General features: G+C 57.6%; 12 protein-coding genes across 12 annotated transcripts; 8 read left to right on the forward strand and 4 right to left on the reverse strand.

Annotated features, from left to right (window-relative positions):
- Positions 1–281: 281 nt before the first annotated feature.
- On the forward strand, positions 282–1841 carry WHR41_00694 (uncharacterized protein). Its single transcript, XM_069369300.1, has 2 exons — positions 282–740; positions 811–1841. The coding sequence occupies exons 1-2, from the start codon at positions 591–593 to the stop codon at positions 1636–1638; spliced, it is 978 nt and encodes a 325-aa protein (XP_069233835.1). The 5' UTR covers positions 282–590; the 3' UTR covers positions 1639–1841.
- WHR41_00695 (uncharacterized protein) lies at positions 1827–2576 on the reverse strand (the record flags this gene model as incomplete). The annotated part of the gene is made up of 1 exon (XM_069369301.1): positions 1827–2576. One exon carries the CDS (start codon positions 2574–2576, stop codon positions 1827–1829), a length of 750 nt encoding a protein of 249 aa, XP_069233834.1.
- Positions 2577–3434: 858 nt separating this feature from the next.
- WHR41_00696 (uncharacterized protein) lies at positions 3435–4924 on the forward strand. Its single transcript, XM_069369302.1, has 3 exons — positions 3435–3948; positions 4005–4437; positions 4499–4924. Exons 1-3 carry the CDS (start codon positions 3662–3664, stop codon positions 4745–4747), a joined length of 969 nt encoding a protein of 322 aa, XP_069233833.1. The 5' UTR covers positions 3435–3661; the 3' UTR covers positions 4748–4924.
- A 425-nt stretch (positions 4925–5349) lies between these two features.
- WHR41_00697 (uncharacterized protein) lies at positions 5350–7574 on the reverse strand (the record flags this gene model as incomplete). The annotated part of the gene is made up of 3 exons (XM_069369303.1): positions 5350–5536; positions 5608–5809; positions 5870–7574. The coding sequence occupies 3 exons, from the start codon at positions 7572–7574 to the stop codon at positions 5350–5352; spliced, it is 2094 nt and encodes a 697-aa protein (XP_069233832.1).
- A 772-nt stretch (positions 7575–8346) lies between these two features.
- Positions 8347–8739, reverse strand: WHR41_00698 (uncharacterized protein; the record flags this gene model as incomplete). The annotated part of the gene is made up of 1 exon (XM_069369304.1): positions 8347–8739. One exon carries the CDS (start codon positions 8737–8739, stop codon positions 8347–8349), a length of 393 nt encoding a protein of 130 aa, XP_069233827.1.
- Positions 8740–9611: 872 nt separating this feature from the next.
- WHR41_00699 (uncharacterized protein) lies at positions 9612–10755 on the reverse strand (the record flags this gene model as incomplete). Its single annotated transcript, XM_069369305.1, has 3 exons — positions 9612–9706; positions 9849–10156; positions 10211–10755. 3 exons carry the CDS (start codon positions 10753–10755, stop codon positions 9612–9614), a joined length of 948 nt encoding a protein of 315 aa, XP_069233826.1.
- A 765-nt stretch (positions 10756–11520) lies between these two features.
- WHR41_00700 (uncharacterized protein) lies at positions 11521–12346 on the forward strand (the record flags this gene model as incomplete). Its single annotated transcript, XM_069369306.1, has 2 exons — positions 11521–11761; positions 11816–12346. Exons 1-2 carry the CDS (start codon positions 11561–11563, stop codon positions 12344–12346), a joined length of 732 nt encoding a protein of 243 aa, XP_069233782.1. The 5' UTR covers positions 11521–11560.
- Positions 12347–14365: 2019 nt separating this feature from the next.
- On the forward strand, positions 14366–15676 carry WHR41_00701 (uncharacterized protein; the record flags this gene model as incomplete). Its single annotated transcript, XM_069369307.1, has 1 exon — positions 14366–15676. The coding sequence occupies one exon, from the start codon at positions 14366–14368 to the stop codon at positions 15674–15676; it is 1311 nt and encodes a 436-aa protein (XP_069233781.1).
- Positions 15677–16476: 800 nt separating this feature from the next.
- Positions 16477–17394, forward strand: WHR41_00702 (uncharacterized protein; the record flags this gene model as incomplete). The annotated part of the gene is made up of 1 exon (XM_069369308.1): positions 16477–17394. One exon carries the CDS (start codon positions 16477–16479, stop codon positions 17392–17394), a length of 918 nt encoding a protein of 305 aa, XP_069233784.1.
- A 575-nt stretch (positions 17395–17969) lies between these two features.
- On the forward strand, positions 17970–20828 carry WHR41_00703 (uncharacterized protein). Its single transcript, XM_069369309.1, has 6 exons — positions 17970–18409; positions 18581–18662; positions 18718–19079; positions 19173–19618; positions 19670–20276; positions 20329–20828. The coding sequence occupies exons 1-6, from the start codon at positions 18277–18279 to the stop codon at positions 20430–20432; spliced, it is 1734 nt and encodes a 577-aa protein (XP_069233783.1). The 5' UTR covers positions 17970–18276; the 3' UTR covers positions 20433–20828.
- A 788-nt stretch (positions 20829–21616) lies between these two features.
- WHR41_00704 (uncharacterized protein) lies at positions 21617–23167 on the forward strand. The gene is made up of 2 exons (XM_069369310.1): positions 21617–22827; positions 22890–23167. Exons 1-2 carry the CDS (start codon positions 22012–22014, stop codon positions 23109–23111), a joined length of 1038 nt encoding a protein of 345 aa, XP_069233786.1. The 5' UTR covers positions 21617–22011; the 3' UTR covers positions 23112–23167.
- A 551-nt stretch (positions 23168–23718) lies between these two features.
- On the forward strand, positions 23719–24552 carry RPL39 (60S ribosomal protein eL39). Its single transcript, XM_069369311.1, has 3 exons — positions 23719–23787; positions 23859–23959; positions 24144–24552. The coding sequence occupies exons 1-3, from the start codon at positions 23782–23784 to the stop codon at positions 24190–24192; spliced, it is 156 nt and encodes a 51-aa protein (XP_069233785.1). The 5' UTR covers positions 23719–23781; the 3' UTR covers positions 24193–24552.
- The last annotated feature ends 85 nt before the right edge of the window (positions 24553–24637 follow it).

The following is a 24637-nucleotide window of genomic DNA, read 5'->3' on the forward strand; positions in this document are numbered from 1 at the left end:
TTTGGTTTTTCTTTTTGTAGTGTGTTTGGTGGGATGTGAGTTAGGTCGAGTAAGTGTGTGTCTGAAGTTCAATGTTCGAATGTAGCGTCGCGGCAACGAAGTCAAGATGACAGCTAATCACATGCAAGGAAGGCAGGTCCGCTGCAGGCGCTAGGCGGTACCCCAGACGTCTGCGTCGGAGGGACGGGAGATCGGGAGCTAAGCTGTTGGAGGAAACATCTAAACAAATCGCTGGGTATAAGTTTAGAAACGTAGGCGCTGTGGGTATATTGACCAGCGCCGTTTCAGCGTGTTCAGCACGTCTCAGGTCGTCTCGAACCCTGCGAACGGCCTGGAGCCCTCGCATCACCCACCCACACACCTCTCCCCGCCGCTTCACCTCACGACCGTGCTCGACACGTCAGCAACGAACGGCTGAGGCGTAGCACCAAGCCCGCAGAACAGCAGTAGTGCACATCCCTCCGCGCACGTCCTGTATACACCACTTCCTCTCCGTACATACCCCACCGCTCCCTGTCCACCACTCGCCGTATCCTGTCCGCAGGCCACCCAATCCGACGAGGCTCTCCCCTCAACCCCCGCCGCCCACCATGCGCATCGAACAGACCTACTTCCAAAAAGCCAAAACCCTCTTCCACGCCTTCCAAGCCCTCTTCACCTTCGTCGCCGGCTGCCTCGCCCTCGCCATCCTCACCAAAGCCGGCAACCATGGCGGCCAAGTCGGATTCTACTTCGCTCTCGTGAGGCCTACCCTACCACACCCACCTACTGTAACAATCCCCTCCAGCTCCCCACTAACAACCCCAACAGTGCTTCCTCAGCATCCCCGCCCTCATCTACCAAGTGATGGTCCCCATGTGGACGCGCGCCTGGCGCCTCGCGAACGTCTACGCCTACCTCGCGCTCGACCTCCTCTTCGCCCTCCTCTGGTTCGCCGCCACCGTCGCCCTCGGCGTCTGGCAGGCGAACGGCATCAAGCAAGGCGCCAAGGACCACGCGGACGACGACGAGGGCGCGGACTCCGAAGGCGACTGCGCGACCTGGGCCTACGGCAGCGCCTCCAAGTGCAAAGTCGCCAAGGCCGGCGTCGGCTTCGGCGTCGTGGTGTTCCTGCTCTGGTGCTTGACGAGCGCGGTCAGTGTCTGGATGGTCAACAAGTATCGCAAGACGGGCGTCGTGCCCGGAGCGAAGAATGGGGGACGAGGAGCTTTCCAGCCGCAGCCGTTGGACGAGTCGGGCAAGGACGCTTGGTCGACGCGCATCGATGAGCCGGACGATGAGGATGGGGAAGGTGCGCCGGACGAGAGGAGGAAGTACGGCCAGGTGCCGGAGTACGATGAGCAGGAGCACGGGTACAACAACGGTGGAGGGGGAGCAGGGCTGCTGAGGACGACGTCGGACCGTAGTAACTTGGACGTGCACCCGGGCAGGCGCTCGCCGATGGATTCGGACGCGAGGAGCACGGCGCCTTCGGGGTACGAGGATGGGATGGCGCCGAGTGCGCTGAGCCCGACGGGCGTGACGAGTCCGATGGGGTTTGGGCAGGGGTACGGGCAGATTAATCCGTTTGCGAACCCGGATCCGTATGAGGCGCAGCAGCCGGGCGGGAGGGTGCAGTTCCCGCCGGCGAATTATTGAGGTGGGAGGAAACGGTGGTGTGAAATCTTGTTGGTTTGATTTTCTCTGTCTTTTTGATTGTTTGGGGAAGCGAGCATGGCGTTCCGCAGGTGTTTCTGTCTCTTTTCTAGTCCTCCGGCCGCGATTCTGGCAACCGGCAAAACAAAGCAAAAGCATAACATAGTTGTATTGTACCCAGGCATACTCATTCATGCCTCCCTCTCCTCCCTCTTCCTAAGCACCAACCCAAACCAAACCCTCCTCCCCACCCACTTCCTCGCGCCCTTCCTCACCCCCTCCCCAAACCCCTCCAGCATCCCCTCATCGACCTCCACCTCCCTCACATCCCCCACACGCTCCAACCCCGCCTCCCTCGCCGCCTCAACACTCTCCCGCACCCCGTGCACGAAACTCTCCCCCTTCAACCGCACCCCGCCCTCGTCCTTGAACCCCGCCTGCGTCCCCGCGCCCATGTCAGGGTGCATGTTCGTCACGGCCGCGAGGCCGCCTGGCTTGAGCAGCGACGCGAGCGTGCGGAAGTACGTCTGCAGCGGGATGTGCTCGAGGACCAGCGTGCTGGTCACGCCGTCGAAGGCTGCGTCGGGCAGCGTGGAGGAGGAGGGCGAGAAGGGGTCGCAGAGCGCGAAGCTGACGGTGTCGGGGCACTTGGCGCGCGCGACGGCGAGCATGGCGGCGCTGGAGTCGCAGGCTGTGAGGGCTGGTGGGTTGGGCCAGGGGTGCGCGGCGAGGAGGAGGGTTGTGCGGCCGGTGCCGGAGCCGAGGTCGAGGAGGGTGAGGGGTTCGGTGTTTGGGCGTTGGGAGAGGAGGGCGGAGAGGGTGGGGAGGAGGGAGGTGGTGAGCTGGGCACTGTCGATTGCTTGCAGGATGTTGCCGTCTGTGTCGTAGGTAGGCGCCCAGAGGGTGTAGAGGTCGGAGGTTGTGTGGTTTGTGGAGGCCATTGTTGGTCTTGTGCTGGGTTGGTGGTGGTCTCTGATTGTTGTGGTAAGTGATTCAGACACAGTGGAAGTAAGCAGTCGTGGAGTCGGTGTACTGAGAGCGGTGATCAATCTTATATTGTTGGGTGTTGCTTTTTGTGACTCTCAATTAAACTTTCTCACTTTGCCGCGTGGTAATTATGAGTCTTGTTGTATCGTCTTCATCTTTTCATGAAGATGCACCTACGTGCATGGTACTTTTGCCTTCCCATGTGTCCAAGTGGGTGCTCAGACATCTGTTGTCCTGTCTGTGTTTACAATGGTCAGTGGGCAAAAGCATGGTGGTCTGCAGGTAGCTTCCTGAAAGACGACAAAAGCTTGGAAGATGCCCGTCTCCGCGGACCCTCGCATCTTTGCGAAAGAACCGTCACCGGCAACACCAATCTCAGTCGCAATCCGTGGCACTCGGCGAACGTCTGGAAGGCCTTCGGATGACTTGGCAGAGGAGTGAAGGGTCGGAGGCGTACGGATGTGCTGGACGATGGCGAGACATCGTCCGCCCACGAGGCTCCCACCAGGCTCCGGATGCCCGCAGAGGCTGGCAGACGGCGGCAGTGGACGGGTGACTAAAGCGGACATCCGATTGGCGTCGGATGATAGCGAGAAGCGTCAGCAGCGCAGGCGCTCGCAGATCGTTCGCATGCCGGGCTGCAGGGCAGCGGCCGGGTAAAGATTCTTCCAGAGTTAAATGGCTGGCTCGTTGTGCGGGGCAAGACTTTGGAGAAGCGGCCACGGCTTTGTCGCGCGTGGCGGGGCTGGATGATTGACAGCCCGCGCGTCACTCATTCTCCCATCCCAAAGCCGCGCTCAATGCCGTCCATCGACGCCGAAGTCCCTGCCGACGCCATCATGTGCGAACCGCGCCCTTGTCTGACACACCACATAAAGATCGTCTGCGCCCGTAGGTGGATTTCCTTCCAGCTCCAGTTCTCATTTCAATCGCCCTCTCCCAACTCCCTCATCCCTCCAACGCCACCTCTTCCTTGATATATCGCAACCACCAAGTACATCCCTTATCCAAAAAGGTCTCCGGCCAGCACCACAGCACAATGTCCACCCAACAGCACGCCGACGCCCCTGCGGCCACCCACAAGTACGACCCCAACTTCACCCAGAACGTCATCGACACCTGCGGCCCCAACACCAGCCCTCGCTTCAAGCAGATCTTCGCCTCCGCTGTCCGCCACCTCCACGACTTCACAAGGGAGGTCGACCTCACTCCGGAGGAGTGGCTCGAGGGTGTCAACTTCTTCAACGAGGTCGGCAAGACCTGGGCCGAGTCCAATGGCAAGCGCAACGAGATGCACAGAATGTGCGATCTTGTCGGTCTTGAATCGTGAGTACTAGATATCATCTGATTCTCAGTCACCCTCAATCTAACTTTTTTCACAGCCTCGTCACTGAAATCGCAAACTACGTCGAGACCGAAGACCCCAACTACGCTCCCACCTCCGCTGCCATCCTCGGTCCCTTCTGGTCTCCCAACGCTCCCTGGCGCCAGCTCGGTGACTCCATCATTCAAGATGCCCACGAGGGCCAGGTTACCTACATGCACGGTGTGGTTCGTGACCTCGTAACCCACGAGCCCATTCCCAACGTCACCTTCGACATGTGGCAGGCCAGCAGCAACGGCAAGTACGACTTCCAGGACCCGGCCCACACCGACAACAACCTGCGCGGCAAGTTCAAGACCGACGACAAGGGCGAGTACAGGCTCTACTGCCTCCGCCCGACCGCCTACTCCCTCCCCACCGACGGCCCCTCCTACAAGTTCCTCCAGGCCGTCGACCGCCACCCCATGAGGCCCGCCCACATCCACCTGATGGTAAGCTCTAATCTCCGCGCCCTCACCGTTCCGAGCCATTTCCTAACAACACCGTTCACAGGTCACCCACGACGCCTACAAGCCCGTCGTTACGCAGATCTACCCCAAGGACGACCCCTGGCTCGCGACCGACACCGTCTTCGCCGTCAAGGACGACCTTGTCGTCGACTTCAACCCCATCAAGAACCACCCGCCCACCGGCGAGCACACCGGCCCCGGCGGCCCCGCCACCCGCGAGCTCGAGCTGAACATCGTCCTCGCTCCCAAGGGCATGGCGGCTAACAACGCTGATCCCGTGGAGAAGAAGTAAAAGATTGAGATCGATTGCATGATGAGGTTTATCTGGTTGGGCACATGATGTACATACGCGCCGCCGGTCTTGCTTGCATTTGGTTTTATTTGTTTAGATTTTGCCGCATTTTGAGCGAGTTAGCTGCATAGCACCGTTTACGAACAACAACGAAAAGAAAAAACAATTGAAAATAAATTCGCTACCGTCAGCTCCACGTTGCAAAATGAAGTCGAGTGCCCCGGCCATTACCAACGCTTTGTGACCACTCGACTGCACCCCGCAAGCACACAGCAACGACACGCACTCTCCAGCACCGGCATGAAAACCATGCTATGAAGCTCCCTCCCGTGCGAAACCGAACACACTTGCCTGAGTCGGCGTTCGCGGAGCGACGCACGTCCCTACGCCTCTGAACATCTTGCCACACGATGAAGCAGACGGACCGAGCAAGCATCCACAGTGCAACCACATCCACATCTCCAGTCCCAACAAGAGCAAATCTCACTGGATAACGAACCTACAGCGCTATCCGAACGCCCAATCACACGTCAAAAAACGCCAACGCCCTCCCAACCCTCATATCTCATCACTAGTCCAAACAGCCCCTCCCTATCCACACCTCAACTACACCCACCACACTCCCCACTCCCCCCCTTCTCCCTCCCCCCAAACGCCAACCTCGACAACCCGTCCACGACCCCCCGGATCCCCCCTTTCCCCGCCGCCACCTGGCTCGGCGTGCTCGAGTAGCTCGGCGGCACGTCCATGCAGGGATTCGACGTGAAGAAGTTGCGCGGGCGCAGCAATCTGTTCCCATTCCAATCGTCAGCATTCTGTCCTCTTTACTTCCTTTCTTTCCAATTTTGTTTTTAACTTACACAGTCATCGGCTCCGCCGGCATGACGGGGAAGTCCTCGGGCGAGGGGAAGTGCGTCAGCCCGAAGGTGTGCCAGAGCACGACGTCCTCTTGGTCAAGGGGCGTCGAGGGCGCGGCGGCGATCCAGGCGGGCAGGCCTTGCGAGGGCGAGCCGGAGGTTTGCGGGACGTGCCGGCCGGCGGGGTGGAGTTGGGCGTCGTCGTCTGGTGGAAAGAATGTTAGATTCGGGGCGTGGGGAGGGAGTGGGAGTGTAGGTGGCTTACATTTCGTAACATGCACGGCGTGCCGCGCGAAACCAGCGCGCTTCCAGACCAGGCTTCCTTCCTTGGGCAGCAGAGGCGGCACTTCGCGGCTGACGAGCTTGTACGAGACGGGCTTCTTGGAGAACGGGTTGAGCTTGCCCGTGTTGGCCATCTCCCAGGTGCGGCTGAGCTGGCCGTCGTAGTCGCTCATGCCCGCGCCCATGGTCTCGACCTTGGTCTTCCTCGCGTAGAAGGCGTTGCCGTAGAAATTCTCCTCGCTGCCCACGGGCGCGTCCGCGGCCACCGCGTCCGCGACGAAGACGGTGTTCGCGGGCCCGTCGACGTTGGGGTCCAGGCGCAGGCAGAAGAGGTGCTGGTGGTTGTGCGCGTTGACGCCCGGGTAGACTTCCGTGCCCCAGGGCGCGGCGGCCTCGCCGGGCGCGAGGGCGTACGTGTTCAGGATGCCCGTCAGCTTGATCTCGAGCTGGATGGTGCCGTCCTGGTGGAAGATCCAGTACACGCAGTACTCGTAGTTGGCGGCGGTGAAGATGTGGGAGATGAGCAGCTTGCGCGCGCGCGTCACGGTCGTCGACTCGTCGCGGAAGTCCGTGTGCTTGAACAGCACGCCCGCGTCCTCCTCGTGGATGCAGATGGCGTTTTTGATCGTCGTCGGCTCGCCGGCGCGGTTGACGAAGTCCGCGTCCAGGTAGTGGATCGCGCCTTTGCAATCGCAGCCGAGCGCGAGCGAGTTGGTCATGTACCCGCCGCCGTACTCGCCGAGGTCGAAGGCGTGTTTGCGCTGGTGGGGGCGTTCGGGATTGCCGTAGGGGACGACCATTTCGGCGAGGGAGATGCGCCAGAAGGTGGGGCGGATGGTGCCCTTGTCGTTGTAGGTGATGTTCGACAGGACGATGCCTTCGCGATAGTTGAAGCCGATGTGGACCGACCAGTTCTGCCATTTGAGCGTGCGGCCATCGATGCTGAATGAGACGCCATCGGGTTGTGTGATGTTCAGAGGCTTGATGTCTTTTCGGAAGCCAGTCTCCTTCTTGATCGCTTCGGCGTGATAGTTGATAGGCTTGGCCTTATTGAGTTGCCTCCTCACTTTCGGCACGTCGATATGAATGATCTTCTGTGTGTCGGCATTATAGATAGGGCAGAAGTCCAAGGGATACGTGTACTGGCAGTCATCCGGGTGTGGGCGGTAATACATCAGAGCCTGCTGCAAGCGCACCTTGCTGCCGAAGCGCTCGTCGTAGCCGATTGTCCACGGGTCGCAGTAGACCTTGAGCATATCCTCGGGCGGGATCCCGACAATTCCGCATTGCTTGATGACCTCCGGATCTTTTCGCACAACCGATTCCACATTCTGCAGGTCCTCCATCGTGATTAGCGGCTGGACGCCTTCCGTCAATTCCCAGGACAAGATCTTGCCCTCGTCGAGGTCCACTAAGCCATCGTATACTTTGCTGCCACGACCGATCGTAACAACGTCCGCGATCCTCTTCGGTCTCTTCACACCCTCCGTATTTTCGACCCATCGCAACATTTCGGCCTTCGGGGGCTCGTAGAGCGTGACGGCGTTGAAGAAGACATCATTGTAGGATTCTCTGACGATCGCGACTGCTTTCGCGATCTCATCTTTCGTGAGGGGATCAAAAGGGTGGTGTTCAACTGCCTTGCCCGACAGGTGGGAGCTCATCTGCTGGAGGCGTTCCAGCACCATGTTGTCGGTCTCGTCGCTCTTTCGTATTCTCGCTATGCAGTAATAGTGGTCCGCCTATGGCAACCTTTTTAGGAGCAAGAAACAAGAGGTGCTTATGAAATATCAGAGACAACAGAGATCAGACCTGTACCTACCTTATCCAACTTATAGCTCTTACCCCGGCCGACATTGGCCCAGCCTTATCAATACATGTACCTTGTCGAGCTCCAAAATGTCCATCGCACGCGGCGAAGTGTGGGGAAGAGGGGGATTCGAGAGGCTGATAACCGAAGCGCTATGCCGGTTTCGGAGCCATTTCGCGCGATGGTGGAGAGCTCGCCATAGCCGGCCCATAGCCGGCCGGCAATGGGACTTATCGCGGCGCGTGAGCTGACACTTGCCATCGACAAACACCACCGGGGAAGATGTTTTGGTGTGACTGTTGCTGACGGGAAGAACATTCGGGGGCCTCGGGCTCCGAAAGGCGCTGCTTTACGTGAATGCATTGTGAATGGATCATGTGGAGGCAATCGTTGTTGGCCTCTGTGCAATGGCACCAGAATCCGCGCGATTCGCTGCCAATACAGTCAACGTCCTTCAGTTCACGTCTTCACAGGCGATGCAGAGAATGTCAGTACGTTCGTTCCGCATGCCCACCTTGCCTTTCATCAGCAATATTTGCCAACAGACTCATACGAGTATCAAGCGCCGCTGCTTCCCTTTCCTCACCAAATCGTCCATATGTTCTTCAACGCCAAGCCAGTGAAGGTAGACATCGCCGACGAGCACGGATCTATTCATGGCCTCCGTCCGACGGTACAGTGCGAACGAGCTTAGGCGCCACGGTATTAGGGAACAAGACGATCTCGTCGCCTGGCTGTGCCGCAGCGTCGGCCATAACGAGGCCGAGACGCTCATTGTCGGTCTGGGCGAGTTTCAATTCCGCCAGGCTCTTGAGAGTCTGATCGCAAGAGACAACGCGCATAGCTGCTTCTGTTGCGTGCGACGCTCCTCCAGGCCAGCCAATCTGCGACGTCGAAATGTTCAAATCTTGCATCAGAGCCTCGCGAGCGTCAGAGCGTGGGCGGAAAGACTGCCACCTTCGTAGCTCTGTGAGGAGAGATTTGAGATCGTTGTCTGCACTTTCAATGAAGTCATTGAGATGTTGGTATTCGTGCGGTCTCATGCTCAGGCTTGGTGAAGCATTGTGGGAAGGGTTGAGATACCGTTCGAAGATCTAAGCAGCTGTCTCCAGTAGGCTTTGATGATATCAGATCCGGCCTCCTGCTGTGTTGGCGTCCTCGTCGAAAAATTTCTTAATCGTATTCAGCAGACCAAAGCCCCATTCCGTTTCCAGCGCTTCTTGCATGTGCAGTCTCCTGCCTATAGTGCCATTGCAAGGCATCCTTGAGATTTGGTCGTAGTACTGGCCATAGTAAGCCAGGTAGCGTAATACTTCACAAAGGGAACCTGGATCCCTCACTGAGTCTAGGCCTTCCAGGATCGTTATCTGGAACCTCCCGTCGTCGTTTGGACTGGCTATGGCTTTGAAAAGCCAAGGGTACTCTGACAAAATTTCCAAGCCAGCTCTTGCGAAGACCTCGTCCTGTTGCAAGGGTCTGATTTCGGACAACGCCAGAGGTCTCTCGATCAGTGACTGCAGCGAGTGCGACGAACACGGAGAAGGCAGCGCTTCTGCGTGGCACTGCCAACCGTTCTTCTCATGCATGCGGACATAGAAGAGGAAAAGCGTTTCTGCTATACGCTCTTCGGTTGATGACTCAGGAAGCGAATGATCGACAGCAATATTCCCTGCTTCTTTGAGATGCCAACAGCTCATCCGCCAAGCCATGAACTTTGAGTACTTGGGCCCAATGATTTCGATCGCAACAGTTTGCCTATCCCATTCAGAGACATAGAGCGCGCTTGGTTCCAACTCAAAAGGAAGGCGAATCCTTCCCACAGAAGTCACTGATCCGATTGAGATAGCTGGAGCAATCAATATGTTCTCGCCATACTGGGATATCGTGAAACGCATTGGGCCGTCGTGGTGCAGGTCTATGCTGTCGAAGCCCTCAAGTCTAGGCAAGGAGGCAGCTCGTTTTGAAGAAAAATCCGGGACCCATGAAGGAAGGCCATCAGTAGAATACGTGCTTGATGGCGATGACCCAAGGCTCGTGATATCTAGCGAGTGCAATCGAGTGATGGCAGTCTCGGCAAGCTCAAGGAATACATCTCGGACTGGACGTTTGTAATCGGCCACGGTCAGATCTGCAGAAAGACCTCGCGTCAAACCTAGGAGTGCAAAAAGTTTGTCGCGAGGATCGGTGGCGTCGAAGTTGTGAGTCCTGTTGAGCAGGTAGAAAAGATTATCTGCGTACGACTGGCGGATCTCGAAAGCCCCGGGCAACTGGTTGCCAGCATATCTGAGTCGAGGAGGGATTCTAGCCTTTGCTCGTATCTCTTGTAGCACGCGTAAACGGTTACAGTCTTCTGGTAATCCCGAGTCAAGTGCAGCGCTAACAAAGGTCGGCCAGTCCAAGCGGTCATTGCCGCACATGATCAAATGGTTGGATGTTCCAAGAGCGACTTCTTGGACTATCCTACACCCTCAACTTGTCAGCAGATGAATATGCGTTGGCTTTGAGCTTGCTCACCATACTTGCGACCAATATCTGCGTTTAAGTAAATTGCTCAAACTAGTGCAAGTTGTTGTCATAGTAGGTCCTTTCTCGAAAATGACCTGGACGGCTTGATACCAGCGCATGTATTCGAACACATCGCTGCTGCCATCCAACTCAACACCAAGCCATACGATCACTCTGTGGGCACAGCGGTAGATATTGCCCATCTGCTGGACTTGGGCAGCCGTCTCATTCGCGTCTTCCTGATTGATGCACAATGCGTCTATCCAGACCACGCAACTTTTCCCAAGCTGTCGGAGAGCCAGTAGAGCGGCCTGCAGGTTCTTGGTAACTCCCACATGGATGCCGTTGACAAGCACGAGATTGCTGCGTTCGTCAGTGCCCCACGTATACGAGAGTGCCTCGTAGTTAGCGCCGACCAAAGTGGACCTGAAAAGTGTGCACTCCAGTGGCGTGTCTGACTCTCCTCGACGGATGCGTAGAAAGCGAGTCTGCAGGTGATCGTCAGAAAGCGGTAGCGGGCCGTAGAGTGCACTCGACCAAGCCTTTGCGGCCATCAGAGAGTCTGATCGCTGATAAATCGAACAAGTCGCATTTGCGCTCGATTATAGATGCTGTGAACAGAGCCAGATTGGAAAGACGAGGTTGTTCCGATCCTGGCGCCTGAGCTGAGTCGGCTCTGCTAGGTCACTCCGCCATTGCTGGCGTGGTGCCACATTTCACCAGGATGCATAGCCATTGGCATGGCTAGATAAGCTGAGACGCAAGTATGACATTGCCTTGACTATGCGGAAGCCACCGGTGAGTGCCAGCGATTGAGAATGTTTATACAGACATGCGAAATCGCGCCCAGATTGAAGTCTGACGTACAGAGTGATCTGCATCATCTGTTTCTTCATTGGCTGGATCTCGAGCCACGCTAGTAAATTGTCGACCATCGCGTTACATGTTACATGTAGGCGTTTAGTGAACGGAACGACGACGTCTCGATGACAAGGATTGATTGGCTTTTCGCCACTTTTTTCCTGCACTAACGCGATGTCTGTACTAGTCATCCATCATCGTTCGATCGCAGTCACATGCCGAGTGCGCATAGGTGCAGCGACAACCCTCGATCCCACCATGCTGTTGTCACGTGAATACAAGTCTTCATCGAGCACGTGGTGGCAAAGATGAAGTGATTCGAGTGATGCCAGCGATCACGCGTTTGAACGCAGAAGTGATGCCTACGTCTCACCGGTCCGTCGTAATTACAGCCTGCCGCCTATCTTACCTTGTCAATGACTCTTGGTGACACGAAGAACCTCGCAACACTGTTCATCAAGACCACTGCAATTCTTACTATCGCACTGCAAGAGTAGCATGTCGAACGCCATGACTAGCGACATTGAAATGACGGACCTTGCCACCGACGTCAACACGTCTCCGGACGTTGTCACCAATGAGCAGGCCTTGCCACAGCCTAGCTCGACCGACAACAGTGCCATCACCCCCACGCTGGGTCCTGCCTCTGTAAAGACTCGCAAGACCGGCACCTACGTTAGCGGCGGGACCAATCACCAAGTAGACCCCCTCTCCCTGCCGTGAATCCTTCCTCTTCGGCCACTAATATGATAGATTGAGTGGCTCGAGGCTGCTGAAGAGGCCGCCATGTCCGAATTGCCGGCTAGCAAGAAGCCGAAGCTGGAGAGCGGTACCCATGCAGAGGAGGGCATCAACGCAGCCAAGGAGCACCATCACGGCGAGCATCATGCGGTCCCGCCGCAGGTTGGAACCATGGATAAGGAGCCCGACCACGACGACTCCGAAGCTGATTCGGCCATTGCAATCGACGACGTCTCCGCGGAGCCTGCCAACCTCGAGCCACCGAGGACTCCTCCGCCGACCAACGCCTCACTTTTGCAGCATGCGATTGCCGTCGCGGCCGCTCAGGAGGCTCCCAAGAGACCGCATTGTTCGGTTGCCCGTCTCGCCAGGCGTGACCTTTCTGCCACGTTCATTTCGCGTTCTGCCGCTGCCACTGCCATGGCTGAGCGCGCTCATTTCTTCAATTCCGATGAGGATTATGAGGCTCAGTACTGCCTGACCAAGCGTGCAGAGAGAGCCACCGAGGCCGAGATCCCGCGCGCGACGTTCCAATTCTCCTAATCAGGCTGGGTGCTCCGATTGGGCTCCGATGCGGCTTTGTGGGTGGCAGACATGGCGCGGGATGTGATGAGAAATTGTAGTGCGAACGGGCACGGATAGGAGGGTACGGGATTTGGAAATCGAGACAGTTGAGCCGCCTCTGGGCGTGGGCGGAGTTGGGCGACCATCGAACATAACTTATCTGCGAGCATCGATAAGACCTGGGCGAACTTTGTTTCTAATGGAAATTGTCCGGGTACCGAGCAAACCCTTACCCAGTGGCTATCCCCCGCTGAATTACTTGTGTTGATACACTGTTACACTGCCCACGTTGCCGTGCTGGCGTGAAGGACGTGGATATCCCGTGGGAGTAGGCGTTGGAGTACCTAGGCTCTACTTGCGTGATGCGGTCGGCAGTAGCACCACCCTCGATTTGCAATTCGATGCTGCTAGTTGAGACCGTCCGTCGGCGCGGCCAGCCGCCTGACTCTTTCACCGTCGATTGACTCTAGCGATCGGACCCATGTAATTGCGAAGCGCTCGCCTACCTTTGCCTCCCACCACGCGCTCTCAGGCGCTGCCCCAAAAAGCGCAACGCAGATCGCTTTCGTGCGCAAGCGGAGCGGCAAGTTTTTTGGCCGTGCCCAACTAGCCGGCCACGGTATGTCACCGTACATGCGGCGGGAGTCATGTGTATGTAGCCGTTCGAAGCGCGCCAGCAACGAGCCGATAGCGATCGGAGATCCGGGGGCACGCCAGCGGCGATGAGCCTGGAGTTTGGGGGCGCGTGGCCGAGCGATCGATGTGCTGGCACTGGAGAGCCGCACTGTTATCTGCCCGTGTTGCCTGGCCCCGTGCCTCTGATACGCTTTGGGAGTCGACATTTTAGCCTCCCCTGCCAATCAGGCACGCACCCAATACCATCACCCAGCACGCGCTTTGGTGCTGGCTGAAGGGCGAGCAGCGCTGCTTGCGCGTCTACCAAGGCCTACCCATGTCCCCGAGCCGTGTTCGCGCAGATCTATGGATCCCATGTTGCGCAAAATGCTCTCCAGCACCACGAACCCCCCTGCCGCGGCGGGTGTAGTACCGTGACAGGCCTGCACACCTTGTCGAGCAGCACTCCCTTCCGTCTTCCGCGGCACCCCCGCGACGTCGAGTTTATCCATCAGGCCATACTCGAACTGCCTCGAACTGCATGGCGGCCGCATGGACGCGCTCCCAGGCTGTGAGCAGCGCCGCCCACCGCGTCGGTGGGATCTGCCCCCACGCGCGCGCGGCATGATCTGGTTCACGCCTCGTCGAGGAGCCTCCAGATAGGCTGCGGGGGGTCGCCGTGATGCGCCTGTTCCAGAGCTCGCCGGGCACGCATGAGGTGCTCCCGCCAGCCTGGGTCGATGGCGCTCACTCGCGCTGCCTTGCAGGCACCGTCACATCAAGCCATGGCCCGTCGGTACCGCTGGCGGCAAGGCTCCCACCCACATTTCGACCGCGGCGCCGGTCATCTGTACGATCCGAGCTGCGTTTCGATCTCTCCTCCTATCGCGACTGCAGCTTCACTCGACGCGGCTGCGAGCTCGCTTCGCCGTTGCGCCAACCTTGACTAGCCAACCCTCGTCAATCCTCAGCCTGCCCGCCCACTCCGCCTTGACCGCGGCAGGCTGCGTTCTGCCGCCCCATTTTAGGGCGGGATGTCTGGATTGACAATCACCAAGCTTCGTCATTTGGCGATCAGACCTGCGTGGGCATGGACTTTTGGATGGCACGCCGGTGCATATCACCCCGTTCCCCCTCATATGCCATGTAGGTGCAGCATACTTCAGCCTTTTCCCTGACCTCAAACTCAAACCTTATCGAAATCGTCACATGCTCTCATCCTTCTTCTAAGACAAGTCCGTCGAACCGTGCTTGCCCTTAGCAGCTCATAGCAGTGGTCGGCCTAATTACACCTGCCTCCTCGGCGTTACTACTACATCTCAGGACTGACGTCGAAGCCCTGGGTGCAAGAAATTACCGACGTTCTAGCAACGATTGACGACAATGCAGGGGGTTATCGCTGATGGACAGCCTAACGATGCGTTCCAGAGGCGGATGAGCCAAGTCCAGTACAGTTCGCTGGACATGGCGAACATGATTGCAGCTTTCAACGTGCCGTTCCGCCCTGACGAGCTGAACTCTGCGTCTGGATCAACGCCTGTACAGCACAACATGACCCAACAACCTCTCACGAATCTCGCCCCAACGATGGCTCCCTGCGATCTCTTCAATGCGAACGCCGGTCTGGACATGAACACCTCGTTCAGCGATCCATACAACTTGGCTGCTGCTACTATGGGTCACCCTGCAACGTTTGGATCGTTGTCGTGGCCGTCTGCTCCTATCGTACCTCAACTTCCCCGTGACCCAAGCTGCAGTACCGTTTCTTCGGATCCATACATCAAGTCAGAAGACGAATCGCCAGTGCATTCGTCACAGCTCCTCTACGACACAACCGCATATACCTCTCCTGCCGAATATTCCAGTGCCTTCGACAGCTCAGACGACAGCAAACCCGTCATCTTCAAAACCGACATCGACAACCTGATGCGTGCAATCCAGTCCAAGCAACCAGACGAAAAGGAATCCCAGCGAAGCTCATCCGCCACAAAATCCCCATCCACATCTCCCCCAACACGCAAAGCCAAACCTAAGAAACGATACCAATGCGCAACCCCCGGCTGCAACAAAGCCTTCCACCAAAAGACGCACCTCGACATCCACACCCGCGCGCACACGGGTGTCAAGCCCTTCTTATGCAAGGAGCCCTCCTGCGGGCAGCGCTTCAGCCAGCTGGGCAACCTCAAGACGCACGAGCGGCGGCACACCGGCGAGCGGCCCTACCACTGCGACATCTGCGGCAAGACGTTCGCGCAGCACGGCAACGTGCGCGCGCACAAGGTCGTGCACACCGCCGCGAAGCCCTTCGTCTGCAAGCTCGACGACTGCGGCAAGCGCTTCACGCAGCTCGGCAACCTCAAGTCGCACCAGAACAAGTTCCACAGCGCGACGATTTGCCGGCTGCGCGAGCGGTTCGCGAACATCAAGGAGGGTGACGTGGTCGAGGAGTGGGAGAAGGCGCTGTGGGAGTACTTCGTCGGGCTGTACAAGAATTGTAACAAGGGTATCAAGGGGAGGGGCAAGGATCGGAGGATCAGCAATACGTCTGCGGTGCCTGCGGCGTCTCCCGCCGCCGCATCTGGACGGCGGGACAGCTTCATGAGCATAAGCATGGCCGCCCAGTCTTGCAGTCCCGCTACTTTGCCGGGTGTGGTGCCGCCTGCGCAGGCGTTCATCATGCCTCCAGGCATCTGAAGAGTGGTCGACAATGCCTTTGAGACAGGTTGGAGCTTGTTCGTGTTTCCGCATAGAAATCACTACGGCTACATCGTTGATTTTGCATGGAGCGGACCGTACAGGATTGTTGTCTGTTATGTTGCACGGCTCTAGCATTTTCGTTAGGGCGCTTTGTTTTGTACGATACCTACCTACACCGAGTTACGATCTTATGACCAGTGAGTGTTAGATACGAATTGTATACATTCGTTATACATTAGTTTGATCGTAATAGTTGACGATAAAGTTCGGAAGATTTGATTTTCCTCTTTCAGCCAGGTTTGTCGCTTTTTGATGTAAGCTAGTGTTGCGTCTTTATGGGTTGCCGCAGACACGTCGAAGTCGAGCTGGAGTGAGGGCTTGATGAAGCTTGACGACACATGACGTGGGGCGGACGACAGCACCGTTTTCTCACCTCTATTTTCTCAAAACAATGGGCCACGCTGTCTGACTCCATGACATGCAGTCTTATGCATGTCGATCATGCCACGTTCAAGGCCCATACCGCGATTGCAGAGAAATCAGGTTCTAATTCGCGAAGATGCAGGGGAGACTGGTTTCGGCGGCCGTCTCGCCACACTGACTTCATCCTGATGGCTGAAGCCCGCACACATTCGCAGGCGATGTCACCGCCGTGTAACCCACAAGATAGCTTACCTCTGCCAGCTTTAGATTACCCTGAAGTTCCTGCTTTCCTACAATTTATTTTCATGTCAAAGTCCACATTGACCACCTTCATAACCCAACTCCAACGCAACCTCCGCCAAAACCTCACCGCAATGACTTCCACAGCAGAACCCACCTCCCTCTCCGCCCGCTCTCCCACCCCGACACAAGGCCACGCAGACCCCAAACATCCTCACCTCGAACACGCCCCCGCCGCCAAATCCCTCCAAAAACAAGCCCACAAGCAGCTCTGCACCGTCAAACCCCTCTCCATCACCGCCTCCAAAACCGACCCCGTCAAATCCTTCGCCGCATACCTCCACACCCCCCAAAACTACCACCGCGAAGCAACCGAGGGCCGCGAGAAGACCGCCGCGATCCTCATGTCCGGCGCGTCGGGCGGCGTCGCGGGCCCGTCCTCCATGTACCTCTCGATCGCGGACAAAGTCGCCAGCCTGCGACGCGGGATTCCGGTCCTTAGAATGGATTACCGCTACCCGGCGCGCAACAAGTACTGCGTGCCGGACGTGCTGGCGGCGATGGACTATTTGAAGCGCGGGTTCGCGGTGGAGCGGTTCGTGCTGGTCGGGTGGAGTTTTGGCGGCGCGCCGGTGTTGACGGTTGGGGGGATGGATGAGAGGGTCGTGGGGTGTGCGGTCGTCGCGTCGCAGACGGAGGAGACGGAGGGGATGAGGCGGGTCGGGGAGAAGAGCTTGCCGCTGCTTTTGATGCATGGGACTGCGGATGCAGTGCTGGGGGCGTCGGGGTCGGAGAGCTTGTTTGAGAGGTATAAGCGGTGCGTTAGGGAGGATTGTGGGGAGCTTAGGTTGTTTGAGGGGGATGATCATGCTTTGACGCGGAATTCGAGGGAGGCGGAGGCGATGCTGTGCGCTTTCATCATGAAGTGTGCGGGAGAGGAGGTTGCTGAGGATGAGGAGGAGGTTTTGGAGAAGACTCTGGTGGGTGAAGAGGAGAAGGTGAAGGTCATGGAGGAGGCAGGAGATCTTGGGGAGCCCGAGAGTGTCAGATGAGATAGTTTAACAGATGCCTCAAGGATGGCATAATGAGTACTCCTTTGAATGGTATTCTAAGGCTTGTTGCAGGCCATACGTGTGCCAAGACATATCACAATACCCCTATCGACCAGTCTATTTGTGAGTTTGCGACGCGTAACGCGTGACGAAGGGCACAGACGGGGAGGCGCATATCGTACGCCGGTAGACACCAGCCACCTCTCATCCGAAAGTTTATAGGCTTGGAAGACGACGACGTGCTCAGATATGTTCATAGATTAAGGCTTTCCAGGTAAAGTCCACTCTCAATAGTGCTTCATCTTCCGGAACATACAGTGAAACAGATATTATCACTATATCATAAAACCTCGTGGACCTCGAGCTTTGGCGATGAGCGATGGGGCACTCCATATGATGTGCATGGGACGGTAAAGGAGCGGCCCGCGCCCGAACCGGCCGAAACGCAGAAAGTGAGTTAGGTAGCGCAAGGCGGAACCCAAAATTGTGGCGCCTCTCTCCGGCGCTCTCACGGTCCGGGCGCTGTGGTGGGGAACACTAGGTACGGTAACGGCTGGCGCTTCTCAATCTCTCCTACCATCTCTCTCTACCCAACCACGCTTCCAGTCACGGGACGCGCGACCAGGCAACACTTATCGCCCGGAATCTCAACTCCATCACCCTCTTCACGCGCCCGACCGCACACGGGCCTGCACGTCGACACAGGAGCCGGGACCGCCTGAGTGACCCGCGGATAGCGCGTTTGCTTGCTGGACCCATCGCGACAAGGCTGAGCGCTGTCGCACCGCCATTTGACACGCCGAATCCTCCTCCTCGCCCGCCACCTCGAACATCACAACCACAACGCATCGCCGCGACCGATCCATTGGCACTGCAGCAAACATGTACAACGCGCATCGTGGCATGGGCCCGCCCGGGCCTCCTGCGCCTGGCGCTCGCCTTGCCGAGCTACTGGAGCAGGTGCGCGCCGAGTTCGAGACTCAGGCCGGCCGCTCGAACGAGCATGAACACCAACGTAAGCTCTCCGCGGACCTTGCTGGGGTGGTCTAGATGCGGCGCAGACGGACGCGTTTTGGCGCACAAGGAAAAGACCAGCACGCGCGCCTGTGCCCAAGCACCCGCTCTGCGCTGCTCGACGGCCACTATATTTCACTCTGATATGATGCTGACCTATTTACGGGCATAGTACATGCTCAGATGCAGGAGATGGAACTAATTAGGAGCAAGATTTTCCAGCTTGAGCAGAGCCACCAGTTGAAGCAGGTCCAGTGAGTGTTTACTAGACGATCTAACACTTGAGGACCAAGGATTAACATTGTACAGGTACGAGGAAGAACTGACTCGTCTTCGGCGTGAGATGGAGCAGAGAGGTGTCCCTCCTGGCAGTGGTCCTGGTGGCCCTTCGCAGCCTCCACCACCCGCGATCGGGCACGGTCCTGCCAACCTGTTCCAAGGCATCATGGCTGGCAGCGCTGCTCAAGGCGGTCCGGGTCTCGCGCCGCCTCCTCAGGAGCAGCAAGGTCAGCCTGGCATGCCTGGCCACATGCAAGCTCCCAGCGCGCCGGGCTTCAATGCCCCCCCGGCCCCCCCTCACAACCCATTTGCGTACGGTGGCCAGCCTCAAGGACCTGGCGTCAATGGATACGGTCCCCAGCCGCCGCAGCCAACTGCTTCTCCAGGTCCAGGTAAGCCGCGTGTTGGTGCTGGTGGCCGTCTTGATGGCCTCGCGACGCCTCAGCAAAGCCAGCCGAATCCGTACCCAGGCTCACCTAGTGTAGCACGTCCTACGCCTCCTCCTGCTCACCAGGCCCCGCCGCCGCAGAGCGTGCACGATGGGTTCCAGTACACTGGTAATGAGCTTGAGGAGATCGGCAACAAGCTCTCTGACCTTGAGCTTACCAAGCTGCCTTCCAGCTTCAAGCGTACTGGCGAGGATTGGCACGCAGTGTTCAACCCCCGCGCCATGCGCAGACTCGATGTGGACCTCGTGCACAACCTCGTTCACCAGAGTGTTGTGTGCTGCGTTCGCTTCAGCGCTGATGGAAAATATGTCGCTACCGGCTGTAACAGGTCAGCACAGATTTTCGACGTTGTCACTGGTCAGCAAGTCTGCCACCTGACCGACAACAACACCAACCAGGATGGCGATCTATACATTCGCAGCGTCTGCTTCAGTCCTGATGGAAGGTACCTGGCAACCGGTGCGGAGGATAAGATCATCCGTGTAAGTTTAATCTGAGCTAATACTTTTGCATTCATCTAACTGTGAACGCAGGTCTGGGAAATTGCCACCAAGCGTATCCTGCACCAGTTCGCTGGCCACGAGCAGGACATCTACTCTCTGGACTTTGCCTCCGATGGTCGTCACATCGCCTCCGGTTCTGGTGACCGCACCATCAGGCTTTGGGACATCCAGGAGAACCAGTGCATCCTCACTCTCCAGATCGAGGACGGTGTTACCACCGTTGCCATCTCGCCCGACAACCGTTTTGTCGCTGCAGGCAGCTTGGACAAGAGCGTGCGTATCTGGGACACCCAGACTGGTGTGCTCGTTGAGCGTACCGAGGGCGAGCAGGGCCACAACGACAGTGTGTACAGTGTTGCGTTCTCTCCTGATGGCCGTCACCTCGTTTCTGGTTCTCTCGACAAGACCATCAAGATGTGGGAGCTCAACAACGCCGGCTTCTACAACCGCGCTGGTAGCCAGCCCAAGAGTGGCAAGTGTGTCAAGACCTTCGAGGGCCACAAGGACTTTGTCCTCAGTGTCGCCCTCACTCCCGATGGCCAATGGGTCATGTCCGGAAGCAAGGACCGGGGGGTCCAGTTCTGGGACCCGGCTACTGGCCAGGCTCAGCTCATGCTGCAAGGCCACAAGAACTCTGGTATGTCAAACAGGTCGTCCTCTTTCAGGCGTTTGCTAATACACTCATCCAGTCATCTCTGTGGCCCCGTCTCCAGTCGGCGGTCTCTTTGCCACCGGTTCTGGCGACATGAAAGCCAGAATCTGGCGCTACGACCCCTACCGTGGCCCGCCTTGAACATGACGACCAGCCGCTTTAATAAGGTTGCAGTAATGGAAAGCAAATTTGTTCAATCTTGGTGTCGTGGCGCGGCATTTTCATGGTTCGCCTTTCGGTTGCAACGCCAACACGGTCGTCGATCTAGTCACGCCGAGTGTCTCGCCGCAGGAGTCTTGCGCGCAGTCCGGGATGAATGCTACCACGGCGGGAGCGGTCGAAATTGGCAACAAACAGCGGATAGGCACATGGCGGGAAAAAACATCAAATCTGACGCAAATGACGAACCGGCGAAGAAAGCGCACCCCTTGATTTCTTTGGCGATGCGATGACCTTTGTTGCTGGGCGAAAAAATCCTTTGTCTCTTGTCTGTACGTGTGTAGGCTTCTATAACGTTTTTTCACCTTCCCCCACAAATCACTGAGCTCGGTTTTGCGTGAAGACAGCACGGAGCCTACGCTACCGACTATCAGCAACGAAGTAATAAAATATAGCCAGTCGACGTCTACCGGCCGTATGGAGTACGGCCGACATCCGGAGAGCCCGTCGCTCTGCGTGGACGCGGAACTTTGCACATCCGGCCGGCCACCGACTCCCGCCAGCGGCCAGCCACGCAGCGTTTCTTCAAGCAGCGGTACTCAACATTTCTGCTGCGGAGCGTGCCCCGTTCCTTGAAAAGTGGAGCCCCGTCGAGCCCTTTCTCCACGGCAACCAAGAGGCGCCCGCGCGTTAACACTTCTTCGAGAACCTGCTGCCCGGCGGCTTGCCCGCCCGCTGTGCATGAGGTACATACCGGGCACGCGCGCTTTTCCTGCATGCGTGACGTGTCTCAAAATAATGCAGAATGGAAGGTTTTGCACGTGGCTGAAGAGAGTGAGTGTCGATGCCGTCGCCGGGAGCCATGGTGGAGTGCTTGCGTGGACGGTCGAGGGCTCAGTGTAAACAGTCGCCATGCCCAGTCAAAGTGCTGTGCAGCAGGGTAGTTCTCCAGTATTTCTTCTGGAGCGTATGCGAGACGGCAGCGAAGTACTGCACGCAAGACGTCGTTCCTGACGAGCTGGCGAATGAGGGCACGTGTTCTGCGTGGGAGGCAGCTCGGGTTTGGGAGCGAGACGCGAGATGAGATGACCGGCGCCCGCTGTTCTGTGCTGCGCCTCGCTCGTCACTACTTCCGCCCAGCCCAGGCGGTCGCATTCGCCATCGCCTGGGCACGCGCAACTCTACTAGGTACATGGTGTGACGGCAGCCCGCCTGATGTATTGTACATTCTCTTCCTACATTTTAGCATCTCCTGCGCGACTTTCCCCGTCCTGCCTCCACGAACAGACTTGCTCGGCAAAAAGCGTCTAAGTTCGACTGGCCTCTGAAACGTCGGGCCCCTATTGAGATTACCCACTGCTAGCAGCTCGGCCACGCGACACCAGCCGTGCCCGGCACGTCGCTCGTGGGCCCGGAGATTGGGACAGACATACTACCACTGCTGCTGTCAGAAAGTCGCAACGCTTGTTCACTCTCTTCCTCCACCTCCCGCCCGCGCCCTATCCTCAATCCTCCAACCTACTTTACCACCTCGCGGGCCGCTAGCCTCAACTCTGCCACCATGCGCCGCGGCGCTGTGCTCTTCCTGCTGTGCACCACCGCCATAATCCTCTTCCTGGTGCACTCCGTCTGGACACTGCTTACCCTGCTGGTGGCCGACGGCTCCGAAGATGCCATCTCGAAAGCCGAGCTCCCGGCGCCTGGCAGCCCGCTCATCGATACCCGACCACAGTTGATCCCCAAGATCATCCACCAGACATACATCAACACCTCTATCCCTGAGGTATGGCGGGAAGCGCAGCAGTCTTGCCTCGACCTGCATCAGGCGCCGGAATGGGAGTACAAGCTGTGGACAGATGCGGACAGCCTGCAATTCATCCACGACGAATACCCTTGGTTCTACGAGACGTTCAAGAACTACCCCTACCCAATCCAGCGCGCCGATGCGATTCGCTACTTCGTCCTCAACCACTTCGGCGGCATCTACATCGACCTGGACGACGGCTGCAACCGCGAACTTGAGCCGCTCCTGTCTTACCCGGCCTGGGTGCGCAAGACAATGCCCACCGGTATCTCCAACGACGCAATGGGCGCGGTCCCTCACCACCCGTTCTTCATGCGCGTCATCGAGCAGATTCACAACTACGACCGCAACTGGATCCTGCCTTATATCACAATCATGGGAAGCACCGGTCCGCTCTTCTTGAGCGTCATGTGGAGGCATTGGACCGCCGACGGTATGAACGTCGGCGACGGGCCTGAGGGCGGCCGCGTGCGCGTGCTCTTCCCGGACGAGTACAACAGCCACTCCTGGAGCTTCTTCACCCACCACCTGGGCAACTCGTGGCACGGTAAGGACGTGCAGCTGATCTTCTGGGTAAGTTTCCCTTGGGAATCACTACGTTCCACATCTTGAATGAATTCTGACTCTCCCCGCAGATGGCACGCAACTGGGTCCTCGTCACCCTCATCGGCTTCATCCTCGGCGGCGCCGTCCTCTGCTTCTGCTGGTGGTCCTACCGCCGCTACATCCTCGTCTCGCACTCCGCCTCCGCCGACATCCCGCAGTGGAAGACCGCCTCGATCCGCTCGCGCCTGCCCTTCTGGCGCCGCGCGAGCGCGCAGAAAGAGTACGAGCTTGTATCGAGGCACGAGGTGTAGGGCGTTTTATAAGAGGAGGGGAAACGATGTGTTTTGGGGTTTTCAATTTTTTTTTTTGTACACCTTGTGGTCGTGCACAGCGCCGGCGTTATATAATCCTACCTTTATGATCGCGCACATTTTGGTGTGCCGGGAGATGACAACAACAAAAAAGAGAACAAGAGCGGAGACGGCGGGCTCGAAGTGCTCGGCCTGCTGCTCCCAAGTACACAGAGAGAAAACCTGGCTAGGGCAGGAGGGAACGGGAAAGCCTATGAGGATCTATTGCAGTTGAATTTTAATTAAGAAATCAATTCGATTCTGAATGAGTATCTAATTCCACGCAGAGGGGAATGTGAGTATGTCCTTGTTCTATAGTTGAATCGTCGAACATTCTTTTCTCCCTTTCAACGAGCCGCATACCTGCAATAAATTACTGCACGTGTGATCTACCCAAGTTCAATCTCGAGCGCTCCGTGGGTAGCGAAGATGCAAACCCAATGGTTTGACGGCACGTGATCCGCGCTGCCTGCCTGAGACAGCCAGAATCTTGGCGCGATCAGCCGACGCGGGCCGCACCGCCCATTTGCGCACCTGCGACTTTCGAATTTGGGCTTGCCGCACTACGACAGCGAATCTCCAGGCGACCACCGAACCAACACACCGAAGACATCCGGACAACACCGTCAAGATGCCTGTACGTACACCCGCGACCATGCAACGACACCATCGGCATGCCGTGATACGGACATGCTAACACTGCGACAGTCCCACAAGTCGTTCCGCACCAAGCAGAAGCTGGCCAAGGCCCAGAAGCAGAACAGGCCCATCCCCCAGTGGATCCGCCTGAAGACTGGCAACACCATCAGGTATGGATAGCCCTGAGATCCCGGCTGGATTGGACATGCGGAGCGCGAGGATGGAATGGATGGAGGGAAATGCATGGGCTACGGAGTCTTGCGCTTCGGCGATGCAGACTTGAGATCACGAGAGTGGCAAGGCAGGGCAAAGCCAGAGAAGAACCTCTCCGCTGACCACGATATCGTCGAACAGGTACAACGCCAAGAGGAGGCACTGGCGCAAGACCCGCATCGGTATCTAAGCGACTCGCCTACGATGCTGGAGCAGGATGCACACGTCCGCGGTCGACCGAGCCACCACGACAACCACGACTTCAAACTCTTCTCGGACCGGACTGGAGGGATCGAGGCAGCGTGGCAGTAATACCAAAATTCAACGGGAAAATGGAAAATTCACATATTACGACCACGCGAACTCTGCTGCGCTCGTCTCTTTCACACTTTTTTGGCATGGGATGGGCGCGTTTTTGCTTTGACGATGTGAGGATTGTTGGAATCACACACTGGGCCCTCCCTTTTGGCCTCTTTGCACGGAGGCGGGAGGTCGGCGTCCTGCTTTAGCTGTGGTGTAGTGGATGGAAATCGATGATGCGTCAAGAATACCCTGTCATTTCCTTCGTTCTGTTCTTTCATTGTCACGCCGATATGCTCCTGCGGAATCACCTTTGCAAGAGCCTCTTCCTTTGT

This window comes from Cladosporium halotolerans (assembly GCF_011745625.1).
Source record: "Cladosporium halotolerans strain TM138-S3 chromosome Unknown Sca2, whole genome shotgun sequence".
Classification (NCBI taxonomy): Eukaryota; Fungi; Ascomycota; class Dothideomycetes; order Cladosporiales; family Cladosporiaceae; genus Cladosporium; species Cladosporium halotolerans.

What these genes read in the sequence shown, in the direction of transcription:
- WHR41_00703 (XM_069369309.1), top strand. Translation starts at nt 18,277, where the DNA reads ATGTACAACGCGCATCGTGGCATGGGCCCGCCCGGGCCTCCTGCGCCT. An exon ending in AACTGCTTCTCCAGGTCCAG is followed by an intron (nt 19,080 to 19,172) that starts GTAAGCCGCGTG and finishes CACCTAGTGTAG; the next exon opens with CACGTCCTACGCCTCCTCCT. An exon ending in CGGAGGATAAGATCATCCGT is followed by an intron (nt 19,619 to 19,669) that starts GTAAGTTTAATC and finishes CTGTGAACGCAG; the next exon opens with GTCTGGGAAATTGCCACCAA.
- WHR41_00696 (XM_069369302.1), top strand. Translation starts at nt 3,662, where the DNA reads ATGTCCACCCAACAGCACGCCGACGCCCCTGCGGCCACCCACAAGTAC. An exon ending in GATCTTGTCGGTCTTGAATC is followed by an intron (nt 3,949 to 4,004) that starts GTGAGTACTAGA and finishes CTTTTTTCACAG; the next exon opens with CCTCGTCACTGAAATCGCAA. An exon ending in CCGCCCACATCCACCTGATG is followed by an intron (nt 4,438 to 4,498) that starts GTAAGCTCTAAT and finishes CACCGTTCACAG; the next exon opens with GTCACCCACGACGCCTACAA.
- WHR41_00694 (XM_069369300.1), top strand. Translation starts at nt 591, where the DNA reads ATGCGCATCGAACAGACCTACTTCCAAAAAGCCAAAACCCTCTTCCAC. An exon ending in TCGGATTCTACTTCGCTCTC is followed by an intron (nt 741 to 810) that starts GTGAGGCCTACC and finishes CAACCCCAACAG; the next exon opens with TGCTTCCTCAGCATCCCCGC.
- RPL39 (XM_069369311.1), top strand. An exon ending in AAGACTGGCAACACCATCAG is followed by an intron (nt 23,960 to 24,143) that starts GTATGGATAGCC and finishes ATCGTCGAACAG; the next exon opens with GTACAACGCCAAGAGGAGGC.
- WHR41_00704 (XM_069369310.1), top strand. Translation starts at nt 22,012, where the DNA reads ATGCGCCGCGGCGCTGTGCTCTTCCTGCTGTGCACCACCGCCATAATC. An exon ending in ACGTGCAGCTGATCTTCTGG is followed by an intron (nt 22,828 to 22,889) that starts GTAAGTTTCCCT and finishes CTCTCCCCGCAG; the next exon opens with ATGGCACGCAACTGGGTCCT.